At 46.9% G+C, this 23486-nt stretch overlaps 1 protein-coding gene across 2 annotated transcripts; it reads left to right on the top strand.

Annotated features, from left to right (window-relative positions):
* The first annotated feature begins 1301 nt into the window (after positions 1-1301).
* SUPV3L1 (Suv3 like RNA helicase) lies at positions 1302-22027 on the top strand. Of its 2 annotated transcripts, none has more exons than XM_078855607.1 (16): positions 1302-1408; positions 3507-3816; positions 6149-6226; positions 7082-7189; positions 9213-9327; positions 10260-10428; positions 10900-11011; positions 11995-12072; positions 13001-13092; positions 14807-14987; positions 15748-15841; positions 16957-17176; positions 18486-18566; positions 19255-19431; positions 20197-20345; positions 20788-22027. In XM_078855607.1, the coding sequence occupies exons 2-16, from the start codon at positions 3534-3536 to the stop codon at positions 21302-21304; spliced, it is 2454 nt and encodes an 817-aa protein (XP_078711733.1). In that variant the 5' UTR covers positions 1302-1408; positions 3507-3533; the 3' UTR covers positions 21305-22027. The 2 variants fall into 2 exon arrangements, with proteins under 2 accessions (XP_078711733.1, XP_078711734.1); XM_078855608.1 differs by having other exon boundaries at positions 1392-1433.
* Positions 22028-23486: the final 1459 nt, after the last annotated feature.

Below are 23486 nucleotides of genomic sequence, written 5' to 3'. Positions count from 1 at the left end.
TCGCGGACACGATCGAAGACATGGCGTTTCGTTTCCCCAATGTAACAATCACCACAGATGCAACTCAGTTTATAGACTCCAGGGTATTGCAAATCATGAATGACCTCTTTCACAGATGGGATTAGATCACGGATTTGATGTACTTTACTGAGTCGGACGTGGATCTTATGTGTTGTTTAGAATTTTGGAGATCTTTTTGGTCACGCCTGCTATGTATGGAAACGTGATAGTTTTGATCGGAGTTTCAAGTGGTTGTTTCTGTATGGTGGGAGAAACAGCTTGGCGGATAGTGCGGTCAGAGTATCCGTTCATCTTGAGGGCCCGATGTACATGTCTTAATTCACTGGCCAGGTGGTGTTGGTCAGAGATGCCATGAGCTCTGGTATAGTGTTTTGATGAGATAATTATTTTGAGCCGGTTGGTGGTGGGAATCAGGTTTCAAGTAAGAATCTGTGGGTGGCTTTCCTGTAGACAGAATGTTCCAAGGATCCATCAGGTCTCCTCTCAAACAGCACATCTAAAAATGGTAGTTTGCCATCTTTTTCCACTTCCATGGTGAATCTGATGGATGGGTGTCTGGAATTGATGTGGTCCAGGAAATGGTTCAATGCTGGGAGGCCATGTGGCCAAATGACGAAAGTGTCATCCACATACCTCTTCCACAGGGAAGGACGCAGGGTGGACGTCGGGATGGCGTCTGATTCAAACTTTTCCATGAACACATTGGCTATCACTGGTGACAAGGGGGAGCCCATAGGGGTACCCTCATTCTGTTTGTAGAAGGTGCCAATAACGTCACCACGGCCCATGCGAGGAGATTTGATGACATCATCACGGCCCAGCGTGGACGTCCTAACCACAGTGACGTCAACACGGCCCGGGCGAGCGGTGGGCGCGATGACGTCAGCGCGTCACCACGCTCGAGCGTGGTGACGTCACAGGGGATGTCACTTCCGAGCACAGCGACGGAGTGATGTCGCCACTGCCGATCTCGCGTCGGCTATCGACTCTTGTCGACTTGGTCGCCTCGCTCAGTCTGCGATCGATCGTATCGGCTATCGACTCTCGCAGCCCGGTATTGGGCGTCCTCAGTTGTTGCCTGTCCCATTGCGCCATTGGGCTTAGCGGAAAAGCGAACTGCGATTCTGTAATTTCGAGGTGTTTATAAAACGAGCATTTTATAACATCGCAAATACGATGGGGTTTGTACAATGTATGCTTGCGCAATGTCGTGCGTAAATTAAGAGTGTTTGAATGTACGCGAATCAGGCCGTCTTCGGACACCCCGTTTGTGGATGGGGGGGTCCTAGCTGGCTTGGACCTGGCTGGGATGTCAAGAGAGTCACACGTGCGCATCCTGCCGCTCGACAGGCTCTCTCCTCGCTAATCACCACACTCACCAGGCTCGGTACTCACCACACTCACCAGGCTCGGTACTCACCACACTCACCAGGCTCGGTACTCACCACACTCACCAGGCTCGCTACTCACCACACTCACCAGGCTCGCTACTCACCACACTCACCAGGCTCGGTACTCACCACACTCGGTACTCACCAGGCTCGCTACTCACCACACTCACCAGGCTCGGTACTCACCACACTCACCAGGCTTGGTACTCACCACACTCACCAGGCTCGCTACTCACCACACTCGGTACTCACCAGGCTCGATACTCACCACACTCACCAGGCTCGGTACTCACCACACTCACCAGGCTCGCTACTCACCACACTCACCAGGCTCGCTACTCACCACACTCACCAGGCTCGGTACTCACCACACTCACCAGGCTCGGTACTCACCACACTCACCAGGCTCGCTACTCACCACACTCACCAGGCTCGCTACTCACCAGGCTCGCTGCTCACCACACTCACCAGGCTCGGTACTCACCACACTCACCAGGCTCGGTACTCACCACACTCACCAGACTCGCTACTCACCACACTCACCAGGCTCGCTGCTCACCACACTGACCAGGCTCGCTGCTCACCACACTCACCAGGCTCGCTACTCACCACACTCACCAGGCTCGCTACTCACCACACTCACCAGGCTCGCTGCTCACCACACTCACCAGGCTCGCTGCTCACCACACTCACCAGGCTCGCTGCTCACCAGGCTCGCTGCTCACCACACTCACCAGGCTCGATACTCACCACGCTCGGTACTCACCAGGCTCGGTACTCACCACACTCACCAGGCTCGCTGCTCACCAGGCTCGCTGCTCACCAGGCTCGCTGCTCACCAGGCTAGCTGCTCACCAGGCTCGCTGCTCACCACACTCACCAGGCTCGCTACTCACCACACTCACCAGGCTCGCTACTCACCACACTCACCAGGCTCGCTGTTCACCACACTGACCAGGCTCGGTACTCACCACACTCACCAGGCTCGCTACTCACCACACTCACCAGGCTCGCTGCTCACCACACTCACCAGGCTCGCTACTCACCACACTCACCAGGCTCGCTACTCACCACACTCACCAGGCTCGCTACTCACCACACTCACCAGGCTCGGTACTCACCACACTCACCAGGCTCGGTACTCACCACACTCACCAGGCTCGCTACTCACCACACTCACCAGGCTCGCTACTCACCACACTCACCAGGCTCGGTACTCACCACACTCACCAGGCTCGCTACTCACCACACTCACCAGGCTCGCTGCACACCACACTCACCAGGCTCGCTGCTCACCACACTCACCAGGCTCGGTACTCACCACACTCACCAGTCTCGCCCCTCACCACACTCACCAGGCTCGCTACTCACCACACTCACCAGGCTCGCTATTCACCACACTCACCAGGCTCACCAGGCTCGGTACTCACCACACTCACCAGGCTCACCCCACGCTACTCACCACACTCACCAGGCTCGCTACTCACCACACTCACCAGTCTCGCCCCTCACCACACTCACCAGGCTCGCTACTCACCACACTCACCACTCACCAGGCTCACCCCTCACCACACTCACCAAGCTCACCCCACACCACACTCACCTCTCACCACACTCACCCCTCACCACACTCACCAGGCTCGCTACTCACCACACTCACCACACTCGCCCCTCACCACACTCACCAAGCTCACCCCTCACCACACTCACCAGGCTCACCCCTCACCACACTCGCCACACTCACCACACTCACCAGGCTCGCTACTCACCACACTCACCAGGCTCGCCCCTCAACACACTCACCAGGCTCACTACTCACCACACTCACCAGGCTCGGTACTCACCACACTCACCAGGCTCACTCCTCACCACACTTACCAGGCTGGTTAGACACCGCATTCACTCGACTCACCACCACACCCCAACACACTCGCTACACACCGACAGCCACCGCGCTCAGGTGCCGCATTCCGCTTGGCCGCTCCGGTGACTTCCCTAACCCCTCCGTGTCCACTGACTTCCACGCTCACGAAGAGACACACAACACTTACGGGGGGGACACACCATCACTGAGCTCCCCGTGTGTGTCCGCAGGCTCCGTGTTCACTGAAGAGACGCAGCATGAGCGTGGTGCGGCGCGGCTCGGCCGGGCTCCTGCTGCTTCGCGCCGGCGTCTGGAGTCGCCGAGTCGTCGCCTCCTCCTCCTCCTCGGCTTCCCCGCGTGGCCCGGCGTGGCTGGCCCCGTCGGCAGTGGCCTGGGGTGGTCGCTGCCTTCCTGCCTCTGCCTTCTCGTCGGGGCCGAGGCCGGCCGACACGTCGCTGTTCGTGCCGCTGGTCGTGCAGCCGGCGGTCGGCGGCAGCGAGGAGAACATCGGAGCCGAGCTCACGCAGTCACTCGACAAGAGTGAGCCGAGAGGAAACTCTGGGATTTTAAACAAATGTGTTATCTTTTGATTTAAAGCTTTCGTGACTGCAGGGATTCATCTTCTTGGTTCTTTCGGTTAAGTCACGTAGAAGTGAAATAATAAAACAATAATAGTATAAAACAATAGAAATTCTCACGACGTTTCGATTTAAAGCTTTCGTGACTGCAGGGATTCATCTTCTTGGTTCTTTCGGTAAAGTCACGTAGAAGGGAAATAATAAAATAATAAAAATAAAATACAATTCTCACGACGTTTCGGCCACAACGCAAGCAGCCGTCCTCAGGTGAAGAACAGGTCTGTCGGAAAAGACAGCATCTGAATGACGTTTCGACTGCAACACAAGCAATCATCATCAGGTGTGAAATCCACAGAAAGAAAATTTGATGATGATTGCTTGTGTTGCAGTCGAAACGTCGTGAGAATTTTTATTGTTTTATATTTATATTTTATTATTTCACTTCTACGTGACTTTACCGAAAGAGCCAAGAAAATGTGTTATCATTGAGTTCTTTCGCCTGAAGTCACGTGGGAAGAAAATGTATTAAATTATAGAGTACGACGTTTCGGTTGCAATACATGCAACCGTCGTCAGCTAGAACTAAATTTGAGAGAAAAAAAAATATTTCTACGTTACTTTACCGAAAGAAGCAAAGAGTAATTCCTGCAGTCACGAAAGCTTCAAAGCAAATATATTCTCATGAAATCAGTCACGAGATCTGGAAGTGTATTTCGTGGCTTGGCTTAAACATCACGACAACAATTTGACGGCGGAGCAAATCGTGTTGATGGGTTGGGGTGTGTGGGGGGTGGTGCTGGTGCGTGAGAAGCAGTGGGAACCAACGTGCCTGGTCCGGCTGGAGTTGTACGTGGAGACTGCAAACGCAGTGCATTGGAATTCTACAGGCAGATTAAGGCAACCATAACATAGGTTATTTGGGTTAGATGGCGTATAAATGTATAAATGTGTCGTTCAACCCGCCACCACCCGACGCAGCCAATTAGTAAGGTTTGTCACGTAAACAGAACATGGCCAATTCGTCACTAGCATAGCACTAACCGGTTGTATGTCGCCCGGCTTATGGTGTTTTTGCCTTGCCCACGTCATTTCAAATGCCTTTTGCTTTCAGCAGTATAGCAATCAACTGAAATTGTAATTGTTGTGAGTTTACTCTCCAACACACTGGGGTGCTGAACTATTAACGAACTGGCATGTTTTGTTTATTACTAATTTGCCGTGTCAGGTTGGGTGCGGGTTTATCGACATATTTACGCAATATAATAAAAAAAAACCTCAGGAATATATTTTCGAAACATATGACTATAATCTGTGCGAGTGACGCTGGGAAATGCATCAGAATGCGTAACTTGGCCAGGTAGTGAAGTGGGGACAGAATTAAAATGCATTTGGAAGCTTAACTTGATAATGTAAAGTAACGATCCCTGTAGTGTGATCTACAGAACACGCGGTTTCAATCAGTACATATTATCTGCTCACGGAATATGGATGAGAAATATGGTCACAAAGACACAAGCACAAAGAGAGAGGAATTAACGCTCTGAAGTTTTAATTACTTTTGAGATACAGGAAGCGAAATGCATGCAAGTTTGAAACAGCGTAGTTGACTCAAAAAAAGTAAACTTGTCGCCGGAAGGGACAATGGCCAGTGGCCGAGACTAAGATTGTAATGGCAGCCGAAGGAGGGAAATCGCTCAACGTAACAACTGTGGAGATGGCGACTGGATATTGTAAATTTTTATTTTAAAAAAAATTGTTGCATACCCCTGCACCCCGTTTGAAAAAAAAAGAGCTTTAATTACAGCAGTTCCACTGCAGAATGTGATGGACGTTTTGCAATATTTCACATCGACTGAGGAGTCGGGTTTCACCGAGGCAAGGATGGAATGTCATTGTCCATCAGTTCAACAGTTGTGAATTCGTACTTAAATCTGGTCGAAGGGAAACGAGAATGACTTGCTGTTACGTCTTTTTTGTAAATGTTGCTGGTATTACTTCTACCTCGGTATTTGGTTCATGACTATCACTCAGTAACCGATCCTTACGAATTCCCCACCACAGTTTTCAGATACTGGTCAAAATTGATTCTCTGTATTTATTTCAAATATGTGTGAGAAATATATAACCGATATGTTGCTATAAATAATATGTCGGTGAAATTGGAGGGTTTTAGAGCTTATTTTCTAGAAATTCAAAAAAGTTGTATTTGGTAATATGTAGATAGTTTTAATGCACGCCTCTCAGAATGTTTTTGGTGCGTTTCCTAACTTGTGTTTTATTGTTTCTGCTCCTAGATGAGGTTTTGAAAATATTGAACAAATTCTACAAGCGGAAGGAGATGCAGAAACTGGGAGTGGACAATGGCTTAGATGGTAATTCTTTTGCCTTTTTCACATTTATAAAATGTATTCACCAAACATGAACCTGATATGCTCACTGAAGCAGCAATGGGATTAAATAAAGAGCAGTTGTTTTTTGTATCACGTTCTTTTATTATGTGTCTTTCACATTGCTTTATAAACACAGACGGAGCCTTTTTAATGTAATTTTATTTTAAACGAAAATAATTGTACATAGATAATTGGGTTCTTGATTATCCTTTTACCAAAAGACCCAAAGAGTATCCTTTAAAACATAAATATTACAGTATGACTCATTATAATATAGCTTTAAAATGTTATTTTACAGCTGGCAATCTCTAAAGTTTGCCAAAAAACAGTTTCTTAAATCAAGAGATGTCTACAATTGGGATTATTATACATCTCACATGCATATTTCTGGTTTTCATATAAGTAATATTACACCATCTATGTGCTATTTATCTTTTGATAAGTATCTTGATAAACAACTCAATACTCTAATCAACAAATGTTTGTCCTTTATTTTATGACCAGTGTTCCGTCTTACTACAAACAAAGTCCATAATGGAGGTTTTTGGGTTAGATCACTTTAACATAAATTATAAATTTGTCATTAAACCCGCCACCACCCAACGCAGCCGAATAGTAAGGTTTGTCACATAAACAAAACGTGCCACAAACAAAGTGTTCAGCGTCTTAAAATATTTCGCTCAGCATGTTTGTCAAGGTCGCTAAACGGGAATTGCGTAACGTGACGTTAAAAATATTTTACGATCAACATCATCCAGCAGCGGATCGATTATGGCAGCCGATGACAACAGTTGCTAATTACTGCTTGGTGTGTGTGTGCTTGTTTGACGGGCACAGCACGGCTCTTTCACCAAGCGTTCATCAGTTTCCGCAAGTGGGTGATGGAGTCCAATGCACTTCCCGTCGAGTTCCACATCGCACTGAGTGACATCTCCTGTGGAGCAGGTACGCAGCTGCGCTCTAGCCTGGGACAATGTCTTTGCATTGCTCGGCACGGTTGCCTCATCACGCTGCGATTTGATGATGAGAGAGAAAGTGATGAGAGATAAAGTAATGAGATAAATTGATGATGCGCTGTATGATAATATAAGGTAAATTATTTGATAAACTTTTATTTAATGCTTAAAATTGTTTTACTTAGTTTATTATCACCAATTTTTGTGTTATGATATTTTGTATATATTTTATAGCTTATTTATTTATGAGAATATCTGGAACGTATCCCTTGCGAATAACGAGGGAATACTGTATTTCATTGGCATACATTGCAATGTGTTCATTACTCCATACATTTCTACAACCCCCCCTTCAAGCTCCCAGTCAGTTATTCCTGATCTTACTGACCACTCTCTCTGTCAGTTCAGCATTGCCTCTGGGAAAACTGTCTCCTGTTAAATCCGTTAACATATGAAGTCATGATCATAGGCAGTCGAGAGGCTTTCCCGAATGCCATCTACCCCTGACCTGCCATAGCTGGGTGCCTCATCACACCGACCGCCCATCCCAAGATGCTTCGTGTCCTATTAGCTCAGAACCTGAGTTTGGACTTTCACATTTCATCCATTGTCCACATTTCCAATCACCACCTCACCAGGCTTCGTAATATTTTCCCTCTCCTCTGAACACTTAGTTGCCAAACGCCATTGCCTCCTACTCTACCTACCGTCTGATCTAGACTGGACTTCACTGCAACGCCGTGTTCTCCGGCACATCTACAAAACATCTCAAGCATCTCCAGCACATTCACAAGTGCCTTGCCCCGCACACTACTCGGCACTAGACGTGATTCCTTCATCCATTCCTCAGACCTAACTCCACTGGCATCCAGGGTGCCGCGGTGACAAGATGTTTACTCCCTTGCCTGGTATGCAGGAGGTTATGGGTGCGATCCTGACCCTGATGCCTGCTGTATATTTGGAGTTTGCATGTTCTCCCCATTGTTGATTGCATTTTTCTCCGGGTCCTCCGGTTTTTCCCTCCATATTTAGAAACAGGCTTTTAGAGTATTTGGCTGCTATAAATTTCCACGTGATAAGCAACTTAATTGAGCTATCATTTGTGGCCAGGTCGCTTCTGAAAAAGAGCTACATAGCTCAGTGGGCTTTACTTGGTAAAATAAAAATATTTTCATAGGTCAACAATGCACCTGTCCAAAGTGGCTGCCCTCTGTTACAAAGCACACACAGTCTCACACCCTGGGTCACAAATGGTCTCATCGTAGGTTCCATCTCGCAACTTCCAGTCTGCCACCAGTGCCCTTCTCCTCCTTGGCAAGCCCACCATCTCGTGAACCAGACAAGGCGAACGTCGCATCTCTGTCGTGGCTGCGGCCGTCTGATATTCACTCCCTCCTCTCCAACTGTGCCGCACATCGGTATCGGGGGCACTTTTATGATAGAGGCAAAAAATTATTCTTGAATAGTAAAATGTTTGTTTACTTGTTTTGTATGTTTGTTGAACTTCTTTCGCACCGTGCCATACGTAGCCAACCGTGCTAATCGGAGGTGCGGGGGAAGGACGACAAACTGAACGCAAAAAACAGTTCTGGAGTAATTAGTTTTAAATTTATTGGCGTCATGCATCGCTCCGTTGACGCAGTTGGGCTGTGTTGTAAGATGGTTAAAATTGTGTTTTTTGCATTACCGGTAACCAATTGGAAAAAAACAGCTAAAAGAAAGTGACCGGTTCGCCGCACGTATAGGAAACTTAGACCACCGTACCATTTGTGCCTTCTTGCGTGCCATTCCGTGCAGTCATGACTACGATAAATTTGGAAATTGTTACCGGTTCCTGACTTTGACAAGTGGTAATCACTTATGAGAAATGGTTACCAGTTTACCGGTTTGATAACCCTAATGAATTGTACCCACTTTGATTAAAGTGTTACTGGCACAGGTGTGCCTGCAGGGTGTTAGGAGATTGAGTTCCCCAGCACATTCGTGACTATGAGGCCGTTGTCTGATCGCAGGACACGTGGACGACATCTTCCCCTACTTCTTGCAGCACTCCCGGCAGATCTTCCCCATGCTGGAGTGCATGGAGGAGCTGCGCAAGATCAGTGACCTTCGGTTCCCCAGTAACTGGTTTGTACTTTTAAATCCAATTCCCCTGTGTGCATTCTCTTTATTTAAAGTATGTTGTTTTTTCCTTAAACAAATCGATGCATATCGATGTATTCGTGCTGTGAATGTCAACGTTAGTTGTCGGCATACTTCTAAATTGTACAACTAACACACCACTGCTTTGCATTACTGGAGCACACAGATATTTTTCGTTATTGCCAAGCCACTAAATGTGGCTACGTTCAAATTATGCCATCAACCTATAATCCTCCATAACAAAAATGGAATTTGCTTATGTAATACTCTACACAAAAGACGCTGTGACATCAAATTTCTAAGAGGAGACCTGTTCTACATTACTCATAACAGTCCTTCGCATAATCAACCACAGCTTTCAAATATTAAATTGCCGCAGTGAATGATCAAATGAAAGAAGCAATATATCACTTGGCCAAAATGAATACTCAAGAGCAGTAGTATCCAGGGTCGCATCATAAGCAATTTCCATTTGCGCGCTTTTAGATGCGCTTCTTTGGCCGTCTGGAACGCTCTTCCATACGATATTGAGAAGCCACTAGAGCTATGCACTATTCGGTCTAGATTGAAAACTCATTTCTTTAGAACTGCTTTTTGTGGCTTAAGCCTCTTCATGAATTAATTCAACATCAACATTTGTTGTGAGCTCAGAAATAGAAAGCTATTTTTTATTCAAATTTCCTCGATTTTTATTCTGACTTTCTGGATTTTGTTCTGACAATGCATGACGTATTCAATGTCGCTTATCTAATGGCTATACACTTTTAAGTCTGGATTGAAAACTCATATCTTTCGAACTGCTTATCGTCTTTTAGTTTGTTGTCCTTCCCCCGCACCTCCGATTAGCACGGTTGGCTACGTACGGTGCCAAGAAGTTCAACATTGTAAATACACGACCGCTCCCATGTTTTTTGCAGGTACCCAGAGGCACGGAGCATGCAGCGCAAGATCGTGTTCCACGCGGGCCCCACCAACAGTGGCAAGACTCACCACGCCATTCAGCGTTTCCTGGCAGCACGCTCGGCCGTCTACTGTGGCCCGTTGAGGCTGCTCGCTCACGAGATCTACGAGCGCAGCAAAGGAGCGGTCGGTGTGCGCACCGCCACACAAACAAAGATCTCCCGTGTAGCCTTTTAACAGTCTGTTGAGGCAAGTGTTGGCGAGTGGATGATGGTTAACACCATGCCCAGCCCCCTTTGTCACTCCAGTGCTGATGTTCACACATCGCACCGGGTACTCATGTAACACTGATTCGTTCTAGTGACGACCCAGGACTGGTTCACATATTTATTATGAGCGAATAGGAATCAAACTCGGATCGCCAGGTTCGGAGCACAAAGCACATAATTGCTATGAAGTAGGGCCATTATCCAAAACATGGTCTATGATGTTTCCTTTTAAAGCAGTGATATTGATGAATATGTTGTGGCTTGTTTTTTGTTATTCTGTATGCTTGTGTACCGCTGCCAAAGCAACATCACCAGATTATAAGCTCAAAACAGAAGCTGTACTCACGTGCTCTTGTGTGTGTGGCTTTGACCTGTCTCTGGGTGGTAGGGCGTACCATGTGACCTGGTGACGGGTGAGGAGCGGTTATTTGCCTCTGAGGAGGGTCGGCCGTCCTCCCACGTGGCCTGCACCATCGAAATGTGCAGCACCAACATAATGTGTAAGTCAGGGGTGGCCAACCTGTAACAGCCCAGGAGCCAAAGAGTACCCATGAGTTCTGCAAAGAGCCAGGTGTATATTGTATAAGTGTGTTTGTAGATCAACAGTTTTCGCCACAGCATGGGAGACATTCTTCACTCTTGTGATAGCACATTCCACGTTATGCCCCTTCGATAGAGCCACATGTGGGTGGATTATAGGGCCGCATGCAGCTCAGGAGACGCCAGTTGGCCACCACTAGTGTCGGCCCGATACGTGTGTGCGTAAGAAGTCCCAGTGAAAACATTGGCAACGTTGAGACGCTCAATATTTCCGTGGTTTGCCTCATTATTAGGAAGCCAATTGGAGCTATGCACTTTTAAATGTAGATGTAAAACTATATTTCTTTCGAACTTTTTGTGTGAAGTTTGTTGTCCTTCCTCCCACACCTCCAATTAGCACGGTTGGCTACGTACGGTGCAAAAAAAGTTCAACATATATCGATGATAATCGTCCATTCTCAGTTTACTTATAGATAGTAGGAAGTCTTATGATGTAAATGATTCATCACTATTTGCACAAAATTAGCATCATATCCATTAACTTTGATGTAAGTGGGAGCTCTGGTATTAGAACGTGTACCGCAGAGCGCAGTGACCGTCCTCCACCATCATGGTTATCCATCGTCATCCATCAACCGTGGCAACAATAGCACGTGTCATTGGTGACAGTGATGCCACCATCCCTCACCATCCCTTCACCAACATCATCATCATCATCATTTGCATCATCGTTTCCTTTGTCATCATCAGTAATCAACCCTCACGACTGACAAAGCATTGCGAGACCATCATCCAGATCTGGATAGAAGAGTGCCATACATTTAATAATACATATGAGAAATGCAAATATGTGCTGTGAGTGGTGGTGTTTTTTCACGTATTTGGCATCGACGGCTGTGAATTGTTTGGCCCGAGCGACGACTGTGTGTAATGTGCCCGCTAGATGAGGTGGCCGTTGTGGATGAGATCCAGATGATAAGGGACCCCGGACGAGGATGGGCGTGGACCAGGGCGTTGCTGGGTAAGATGCACGTGCGCCTCCCTAGCGTCGCGTCCAATTCCACGACGACGGAATTATGAAAGAATGTAGATGTTAAGCAGAACATTACATCAAGTATGCACGTGCAAAGAAGGACATATACACTATCGAACTAGGTGGCTCAGTTCTTAACCCTTTCTGTTCCGAGACGTCTGCAAATTGCAGGGTGGGTTCCATTCACCACTGAAGCTCAGAACGTGCAATTAGCGTTAATTTTATTTCGAGAGGCAGAGAACTGTAGCGACACGACCGCACTCTGACAGCTAGCGCCAAACTAACTGCCACACGCCTTCCCGCATGGCCTTGTGGGAGCCTCGGTACCGATAAAGTTAGTTTAGTTTTTCATTTTATTCCATTCCAATGACACAATGAAAACTGATGACGTACATGTACGTCATCATTTTTTATTGCGTCATACGTGTTAGTCATCGGAATGGGAAAGGGTTAAGATAGCCAGGAGCGATCACATGATTCGAATTGCCATGAGCTGAATCGTCAGTTTGAAGTGAAGGTGACTTAAGGTATCCGGGGGGGGATTGGCTTTGGCTTTTTGTAGATGTTGAGACAGATCTGGGTTTCACTGAGCAATATGATCAACAATCTCAAGAGCAACTCCCTTGTTAGATGACATTTCAGTTTCATCATGAACCCAAAGAGGCCGTCTTTGTCTTGTTTTCAAGTGTCTGTGCCCTCAACATTCTGTTCTCACAAAAAACACACGTCGCATTACTTGGCCCGTCAGACCTTTAGTTTGATACCCTTTGTTCTGTTGTTCCTCGCACTCACAACTTTGTCTTCTCACGCTTTTTGTCTCTGGCTTTTTCCCGATAACTTAACGTACGTGTCGTGTCGCTCGTGCCGCCTCCTGTAAGCGTGCCTTGTCGTACCGCTTCTTACCCCGCACCCTCAGGGCTGTGTGCTGAAGAGGTCCATGTGTGCGGGGAGCCAGCTGCCATCGCGCTGGTCAGGGACCTCATGTTCACCACGGGCGAGGAGGTGGAGGTGAGAAGCAATGCCCAGTGAATAAGAACAAGTCTCGCGCCGGTCGGGCTGTTATAATGCTCCCTCATCCCATCGTCTCCCCCGAGTTTCGTTAACATGAAGCAGAGAGGGAAGCGTAATGCCTTTGGACCTTAGATCACCTTTACTGTAGAAGAAGGGATTGACTGACTGGGTTTTTTTCCGGAGAAATATTAAGGAAAAATTAGATGACGTTAATCATGAATGGAGAATGATCGATTACTTAAAACATTAAACCTGACCTCTTGTTTTTACCACTGAGCTACCAATGTATTTAGGACAGAGTTATTCATTACAATAAATGGTTTTATTGTAATTAATGGTTTTATTGTAATGAATAAGGGGGGGGGGATAAACAGGGTTAAAATAGTTTTTATGTTTTTACACTTAACAGAATATGAATGTTTATTTATACTGGATAACTGTTGGGATAACATGGATTTCCCACATAAATTATTGAAGGCAGATGCTTTATATTTAGTAAATGTTAGTCACGTGTCATTTATGTTTTTTTGTCGATAAAATCTAAAACCTGCTGTGGATATGACGTGAACCATTTAATGGTTCTCCCTCTTCACTCCCCCTCTTTAGTTTCCTGTTAAACCAAAGCACAGAGCTCACTTGCACGTCTCCCTGTAACTCTTTTCCTGGTGCCTCGTGCTCCCACATTTGCACTGTCCTTTTCAATTTGTGTGTTTATGCAACTGTTGGACAATGTAAATTTTTTTACTTACTCACACCTGTACCTAACTGTTTTCTGGCACCTCTTGCTCTCACATATGCTCCGATTTTTTTAGTATTATTGTGTTTCGTTTACATCCATTAAATACCTCCGTTATTAGTTGTGCAATCTTGCTTAAGGACCCTGTACTGGTTCTCTTGCAACGTTGATGTTGTTGTCTTTGTTTTGTTGCTGCATTACTCATGCAGCATGGATCTCCCTTGTAAAATAGTCAGGGCAACTGGCCAAAGGGGATCATCCGCGTGACATAAAGTAAAACTCAATCACAAACCACGCTCCACTGCTTCAGTGGCAGCACAGCGGGAAGCAGGGCGGCTGTAATGAGGTCAAAGTGAATTTCGCTAGGCTATGTGGAGAGACTTCCATCTGTGGATTTCACGATCTTCCTTGAATAATAAGTAAAATTCTTCAAGTGTAAAACCTCCTCTATATCTGAGAGCCGGTCTCGTTTGTGGATAATTTTTTTTTGTTTTGCGATAGAGGGCTGCATGTAATTCCTTCAATAATTTCTATATTGAGGTAAGAAATGGAATGCGCTCCGAGAGGACATCCATGATGGGAGATGGAGCCATGAAATAATCTCGGGTGCAGGCGAGGTAGATTGGTAGATCACAGAACTATGATAGATGGTCACGACTTGTGGAGGCCTTCATCCAGCAGTGGATTGATCATGGCTGCTGATAATAATTGACCTTAAAACCCAAAACTGGCTGAAACACTTAATGTTACCGGTTTAACTCTGTTGTCAACCGGTATATCTGGCAAGAATGAAATGAAATCCAAATTCACACGTTTTACCGGCGACAGATACGCTGCAACACAAGACGTATGTATGTACGTTGAACTTCTTTCGCACCGTACATAGCCAACCGCACTAATCGTAAGTGCCGGAGACTATCCCACCATGCTGCGGTTACGCTGAAGGCCCTGCTCGCGTTTCGTGTGGCATGACAGGTGCACACGTACGAGCGGCTGACTCCCATCAGCATCGAGGACCGTGCGCTGGAGTCGCTGGACAAGCTGCAATCGGGCGACTGCGTCGTCTGCTTCAACAAGAACGACATCTACTCCATCAGTCGGCAGATTGAGGCCAGCGGCCAAGAGTGCGCTGTCATCTACGGCAGCCTGCCCCCAGGTGAGGTTTCCCCGCGTAGATTCGATGCCGTAATTCATTCACATGGTTGGCTACGTACGGTGCGAAAGAAGTTTAACATACATACACCGTGTCTCTACCGTGGGCTTTGCAGCTCAAGCAACACTTTGTGTATTGTCGGGAGATGTGTAAGTGGTCCCGTTGATGCCTTGTAGTGGACCTGCGCATTGCGTTGAGATTATTTAGATTATTTTTCTGCTATAAATTTCCAAATGGTAAGCCACTTTGCTGAGCTATACATTGTGGCCAGGTTGCGTCTGAAAAAAAAAGCTAATATCTCAGTGGACTTTACCTGGTAAAATAAAAATAGTTTAGTTTTTTATTTGTCTACTTTTCCTACACTCCTATCGTCTTTCTGTATTGTTTGTTGTAACGTTCTGACCCGCCCCTACTAGACATTTGTGAAAAAGAGCTTTATAGCTCATCGGAATCCTCCATTATAAATAACCAGCATGGATTACAATGGCTAACTTCCCGTTTTGAAACAAGCAAGGTTTATAATATATTTACATTTCACATATGTTTTTTAAGGTGTGGTAGAAGTGGTGATTAGCATTTTGCGCTATGAAGCTGGCTATTTGAGCTAAATTCCTGGCCACGGCTAATATAATTGACGAGTGACAACTGGCCCCATGCTGATTAAGGATGATTGTATTTAGACATATGTCCAGTAAGATCTAGGTCAAATGTAAACTTGCAGATGAGCGCGGTCATTTCTCACATGCTTGCCCCGTCTTCTCAGGCACTAAGCTGGCGCAGGCGAAGAAATTCAATGATCCCAGCGACCCGTGCAAGATTCTGGTCGCCACCGACGCCATTGGCATGGGCCTTAACCTGTGAGTGTCCTGGGGGGACTAACAGCGAGCCAATCCCTCCCTAATCGTGTCACTGTTCATCCGTCGGCCATTCACGATGCACGTCACACTGGAGACCTTACACTGGAAATGTTCTCGATGGCGTATCATCGACACAAGTGCCATTCCTTAACTGCACAATTTGGTTGTATGGGTTACTCCTCAACTTATCGGTGAGCTTAAACAATAACTACCGTGTGTTAGAAATGCTTGTACACTCGACAATTACATTTATTTGGCTGTGTCAAGTGGTGAAAGGTCTTAATGACACATATTTGCCTAAATCATTACATGGCCTAACCCAAAAATGTATTATTAATCATTAATATTGGCCGTGAAAACCTACGTGTTATACCCGACATAAATTGCCATATTCACATTTAAATTGTGATGATGAAAATGCTTTAACCTTTCCGGCAATCACAAAGGAGGTGTTAAGATGTTCAAACGCCAAATAGACACCTATGGCAAGGCATATATTCTGCATTAACCACAGATGATTGTGGTCATATATGCAAATCCTTGAAGCTGACTGGCCTACACCAGAGAGAGCCTCTTTTATAGTCTTGTCTCACCGGTGTTAGACCAGAAAAACCGGTGTTAGACCAGAGAAACCGGTGTTAGAGCAGAGAAAGCGGTGTTAGACCAAAGAATGCCAAAAGGCAAACGGCACAAAAGCAATACAAATATCAAAGCATGAATGGCTCGGGTTAAGCAGTTTGGGTAAAGCCTATTCTTGTTTCACCATCTTGATACCGGCAAAAATGGTCCCGTAGATATTACTTTGCGATATTGTGTTGGGGACATACCTTATTGTGTGCACTGGCATGACCTGAACTAAATGAACTAAATTTTTATTTTACCAGGTAAGACCTACTGCGCTATATAGCTCTTGTTCAGAAGCGACCTGGCCATCACAAATGATAGCTCAATTAAGTCGCTTATCGTGTGGAAATCTTTTGCAGCTCATTACTCTAAACGCGTGTTTCTAAATGTGGAGGGAAAAACTGGAGGACTCGGAGAAAAATCCATGTGACCACGGAGAGAGAGACACGCTATTCAGGTCCTTCCTGATGTTTCCTCCCGTGCACTTTCAGGAGCATCCGTCGGGTGATATTCAACTCGCTGACCAAGCCCACGATGAACGAGAAGGGAGAGAAGTCGATGGAGCGCATCAGCACGTCGCAGGCGCTGCAAATCGGCGGCCGCGCCGGCCGATTCGGCTCGGCCTTCAGCCATGGCCTGGTGACGACCATGCACCGCGACGACCTACCGGTGCTGAAGGCCATCATGGCGCGCCCACTGGAGCCAATTCAGGTAACAAACAGGAGCAAGTGACCCAACGCAGTTAGATCTCTGGGTTTGATCTTCCACGAAGCTCATGCTCCACCCTAAACTGCATCCACCGCACAAACCGTGGCAGTGGATGCGGAAACCTGATGCACAAATGGAAAATAAAAAATTCTGCAGAAGTGTGCCACTGTGGTTATCCCGAATAGAGACCGTACATTGTATAATGACGCAAATGCCCAATCCACAAATATGAAGGAGACATCACAACGATGATACACTACTCCGCTGCTCCTGACGCGCGGTTATCTGGCTTGACCACCTAAATGTGAAATTGTAGTCGTTGCTCTACATCGACATCAGCAGCCGTATGAAAGAAGAAGCGGAAGAAGTATCAGCGATGAGAGTTTGTTTTTGGCAGAGCGCCCTTTACTCGTCTCGGAGCGCGTTCCACGCGACGAACGACCTACATCTGATCTCATCAACGCATTTTAAAGGGTGCCACCCCAGTGTCAGCTGTTCCTTGTGGGCACAAGGTAACTCGGCATCACCAGCCCCTACTGCTGACAGGAGGGGCCCGCCGATGATGCTACGGGTGATCCCAATTGAGTAATTTGCGGCTCCATTTTCGAATTTTAGCAATGTGGACCATGTTCCATGCTGTCATCACAGTTGCATAGACGTAACATAATTTACACAAGCAAGCGTTTGTCTTTTAAAGCCATTGGATAATAATCCACCCCCTCCCCTCTGGCCTTCGAAGCCCCGTATTGACTCACAAGTGACGACATTGCACTAACCTCCACAATTCTGGCTGTCGCCTGATGAAACTGGTTGTAATTCCTGGTGAAACAGCGTACTCGAATTGTATACGTTGTGGGTTTACTCTCCAACACACCGGTGTGCTGAACAAGTAACGAATTGGCACGTTTTCTTTACGTGACATGGCGGGTTTAACGACACATTTATATTTACGTGATCTAACCCAAAAAACCTGTATTATAGAGGGATCTACTAGTTGGGTTGAAAACAGGGAGCTACAACACTGCTTATGGTGGCAGGTGGTGGTTTTGTATATGGTGCTTGGTCAACTCAAAGGTTTGGTGATGCCGTATCCTCGCTTTCACACCCTGGTGATGCAAGTTCTCACAGGAACTGATTAATTCCTGTTCCGTCATTGTAAAGCAACGCATCGTACATCACTGGCGACTACATTGCTGGATAGTATACGCATTGTTGATCTGGAGAAGAGCCCACAGCATTACGATCTCTGCTGTTACATTTCTTCATGTTCATCTGTGACAACTGTTGCTGTTTTGTACCCCGCTGGGTTTAGGAGGCTGGGCTGCATCCCACAGCGGAGCAAGTGGAGCTGTTTACGTACAACCTACCTCAAGCCACCCTCTCCAATATTATCGTAGGTAACGCATTGTGTAACAAGGAACATGCTGGTTGGGTCGCACACAGCTTTCTCTCCTAGCTACGCGACACGGATTCTCCTACAGCACCCAGCAGAAGCTGTGGATACCGCGCGCTGGCACGATATACGAGAAGCACATGAGGAAAGAGACGATGGAAGCCGTGTGTGTAATGCGTAGGAAACCAAAGAACATCGGCAAACGTAGAGTTGTGTGTCCGGACGTGCAATCTGCTGATATTGTGAATGTGGGCAGCCCGTCACGAGTTGGCCCTTATTTGTGCGTGTGCTCCGATAATTATTAATCGGAGTCATCTTGCACTCACGTCCGTGTGGCTATCTGCGATATGGCCGCTGATAACTACCTCGCCTGGTATACAGGACGTTGTGGGTTCAATCTCGAGCCTGACGTCGGCTGTGTATTTAGAGTTTTCCCCGTGGTTGCGTTGACTTTTCTCCGGATCATCCAGTTTGTCCCTCCATATATAGAAACATGCGTTTAGAGTATGTGGCTGCTATACATTTCCTCGTAATAAGCCACTTCGCTGAGCTATCATTTGTGACAGCCAGTGTCCCTTCTAAAAAAAGAGCTATACAGCTCAGTGGGCCTCCTGGTAAAATCTAAAAAGAGTAAAATAAAAAAACTTTGATTTTGTGTGTTTTTGTTGACCACCCCGTCCGGTTGCAGGACATCTTTGTGAGCTTGTCGCAGGTGGACGGCCTCTACTTTGTCTGCAACGTGGATGACTTCAAATTCCTGGCTGACATGATCCAGCACATCCCACTCAACCTGCGCGTGCGTTACGTCTTCTGCACGGCGCCGATCAACCGCAAGCAGCCCTTCGTGTGCACGTCCTTCCTCAAGGCACGTCCACGCGCGGCGCATTCGGTGTCGCGCAAGGACACGTGCGGGAGCAGTAACTGGCATGACCCTTGGATACAATCACGGACACAGCCGCAAAGCTTCTACAGCCCCATGAACACAACCACAGCCCCACGAACACAACCACAACCCCACGAACACAACCACAGCCCCACAGGCACAACCGCAACGAGAGCACGCACCTCAGGTTAGCACAGTTGGCTACGTACGGTGTGAATGAAGTTCAACATGCACACGGTAACTTGGCGCACGTGCACTCGTAGATGGATGTTAGAACATTACGTTGGCTCACAGCGTACGTCGCTGTCATTGGCTGAGCGATTGATGGGAGGAGCGGGAGTGTAGCGGTTAGCGCGCTGCGCTACGAACCCGGCGACACGAGTTCGATTCCCGATCATGGCCAACACCAGTGACTAATATGTGAACCGGTCCTGGCCCTCCCCTAGGTCGACTCAGCCTCAAATGAGTACCTGGTGCGGTGTGTCAACATTGCCATTAGGGAGACAAAGGCGGCCAGGCGTATTGCTTGCCACCCACCCCCTCGTGTGCCGTGCCGGCCTTCATAGGTGCTTGCTAACAGGACTTGCCCCAACAGCCTGTTAAGGCAAAACGGGGGATATTTATCCTCGTGTGTTGGTGGCTAGGTGTTTTCCTGGATGAATGCCTGTGTGCATGTGTGTCCCATTCTGCGAGAGGGCGATTACGATTGCGTGCGTGTACGTGTGAACTGTTCCTTGCACGCTGCAGTTTGCGCGGCAGTACAGCCGCAACGAGCCGCTGACGGTCGGCTGGCTGTGCCGCCACGTGAGCTGGCCCCTGGCTGAGCCACGCAACATCCGCGACCTCGTGCACCTGGAAGCCGTCCACGACGTCTTCGACCTCTACCTGTGGCTCAGGTGTGCAGCCCACGTGGCCCTGCGTTGCTGCACTATAAGACTGCTGAGCCACTTCTACCCTGAATCATCGTTTGCAATCAGCATTACCAATCTGACGATATAAGCTGTTGAAAATTAATCGCTTTATGTTTTGATGTCCCTGTTATCGTAACTGCAGCATGAGCTTTGTATCATATGAAAGGTCGATAATTTTACCTCTCCATTTATCATACATTTATAATATCAATTGCATGACTTATTTGTTGGTGGTAACTCATTCTGAGAGGCATAACCACCTAAACAAATTCCTGCATTGTATCTTTGTTGAATGCTGGTTAGAGCCACACTGCTCGGCCATTTATCAACATTCTCGCCTTGGCAGGCCATTATACTATTATTATTACCTTGATGCCAGCCATTGCTTTGCTTTGACGTTCCCGCGTCCGCAATGTTCACGCCACAGCTACCGCTTCATGGACATGTTTCCGGACGCCCTACTGGTGCGCGACCTCCAGCAACAGTTGGACAGCGCAATCCAGGAGGGGGTACGCAACATCACGCGCCTCATCCGTGCTACGGAGGAGAGCAGGGCCGGCGGCGGCGTGCCGCACAAGCAAGGCAGCGGCGATGACGACGGCAGTTCCCCCGACAGCCCAAACAGGTCGACCCAGACCCAGGGGCCCGACCGCGCCGGTAGCACTGGGTACAGGAGGAAGGGCCAAGGGGCCAAGAACCAGGGCCCCGGGGGAGCAGCAGACATGCGGGTTACGAACACCACTTTGAAGGCGACCAAGGGCAGCTCTCTGTCCGAGCAGCTGCTGCAACAGGGTCTTCTGACACAACAGATGCTGAACCAGCTGCGGAGAGAGCTGGCGCGCGACAAGAAATCGCGGAGCAACGCTGAGGGTGACGATGGCGATGGTGACAAACCGGGCGACAGGGGAAACTCGCCAGGAGGTGCGAGGGGACCTCAGGGGTAACACGAAGAGGAGCGAATGTTGTCGCTTTGACATCTTCCTGACTAAATGGAACGTCGTGCGTTCGCTTTGTAGATATTGGTAGGGGCAAGTTGTCGTCAATTCAAATGGATGGAGAGTATTATCTGTGCCGTCGACAGCTTGATTTTTACCCTATTGAAAGTGTAAAAGGCGACTGAAGTTGTCACTTTGCCTTCTGATAACTTTAATCTGACGATTGCCTAATTTCGGATTTGTTGTTGCAGTGCCCTGACTTATATATCATGGGATGCATCATAAGTGATCCACATGCATATTGGTTTTAATTGCATTGACTGCATAATACAGGAACATTGACTGTGGACTCAGCGGGTCGAAGACAATAAATGCCATCCAAAGGTGAAATTAATTTTCACTGGCACGTTAACTTTTTTTAAATTGCGGTTGGATGATTGTGTTTTCTGGAGGATGTTGAATGTAATATTAAGTATCATTTTAAGTATAACTGATTATAATAACATTAAATAAAGCTAAAGTGCGTTATTATTCCATGCTTGCGTAGTATTGAAGATCGCTTAAATTACATGTTACTGACTAAAATATGCCAGCCAGACCACGTACGTGTATATTGATGACAGTTGCTTGATTGTGTGCGAGCATTTATACAGAAATTAAAAATTTGTACTCTGGTTCTTTCGGTAAAGTCACGTATGTAGAAAGAAAAAAATATATAAATAAATCGCGACGTTGCGAACGCAACACAAGCGCTCGTCCTCAGGTGAAAATGGTGTAAACCACACAGCGAGGGAACACGCAGAGGGACATCACACACAGAGTACACCGAGAACGGAAAACTGCACAGAGGCAAATACAGCAAGAAGATGGGAGACGCGAACTCAGCAAACCTTAGAAATATAATGCGATGCAACCCAGTCGGCCAACAACACAGACACTACACCTGGTTGAGCATGTATTTCAAAAGACTGCTAAATCTTGTGTTCATCTTCTAGGTTGAACACACCAACGTAAACAGAGGATAAGGACTCGTGAACAGACACGAGGTACAAGGTAGTAGAGATACATAGACAGAGAAGATACAGGGAAAGGTGTTTTGGGCAGTACAGAGAGACAACGAGCAACACCATACCAAGAGACATACACACATGGAGAGCAACACACAGGGACTTATATAGGCTGTAGAGGTGGAGGAAGGGAAGGGTAACCATGCATGGATATGCAAATACCAATGCAGGCAAAAAATCGGGGGAAACACATGGGGAAACGTAAACGGAGAAAGCACATGGGAAACAAACGGAGACCCCAACCTCGGTAAACGAAGCAAAATTACAACAAGTAGAGATACATACACAGAGAAGACAACACAGGCAAAGATGTTTTGGACAGAATTGTAAGGACAACCTCCCCGTAGAGGTGCATTACGGTAATCTAGTTTCATATTTCTAAGGTTTGCTGAGTTCGCGTCTCCCATCTGCTTGCTGTATTTGCGTCTGCAGTTTGCCGTTCTCGGTGTGCTCTATGTGTGATGTCCCTCTGTGTTCCCTCGCTGTGTGGTTTACACCATTTTCACCTGAGGACGAGTGCTTGTGTTGCGTTCGAAACGTCGTGATCTATTTGTATTTTATTTCTCCATACGTGACTTTACCGAAATAACCAATGAGTATAGTAATTCCTGCAGTCACAAAAGCTTCAATCCTAGATTAAATTAAAAACTTACCTGAGAAATGCCGCCTTCCCCTCCCCCAAATGACGTTGTACAATGGGGAATTAAACCATTATTTATGAACATAAAATACCAAAATACAGATTTTTTTTTTGTATTATGGTCGCTGAGCACAGGGCTCAAAGGCCCAAAATTCCAAACACCTCCGATTAGCACGGTTGGCTAAGTACGGTGCCAAAGAAGTTCAACATGCATACTACTTAATGCGTCATCAATTTGTTTTAAGTACGTTTTCGTGGATTCAGCAAGGTTGTGAGAACTTGGGAAAATAAACTATGGGAGGGAATTCACAAGTCGAGCAGTGCCAAAAAACTAAAGTAAACTTTAATTTATCAGGTAAAGCTCACTTAGAGCTATGAGCTATTGTTCAGAAGCAACCTGGCCACATGTGTTGATAGCTCATCAAAGTGGGAATGTATAGTAGTATCAGCCAAATAATCTAGACACGGCTTTATAAATGTGGAG

This window comes from Lampetra fluviatilis, chromosome 4 (genome assembly GCF_964198595.1).
Source record: "Lampetra fluviatilis chromosome 4, kcLamFluv1.1, whole genome shotgun sequence".
Taxonomy (NCBI): Eukaryota; Metazoa; Chordata; class Hyperoartia; order Petromyzontiformes; family Petromyzontidae; genus Lampetra; species Lampetra fluviatilis.
The sequence above is the reverse complement of the archived record's forward strand: the minus strand, read 5'-3'. Positions and strand labels throughout refer to the sequence as shown.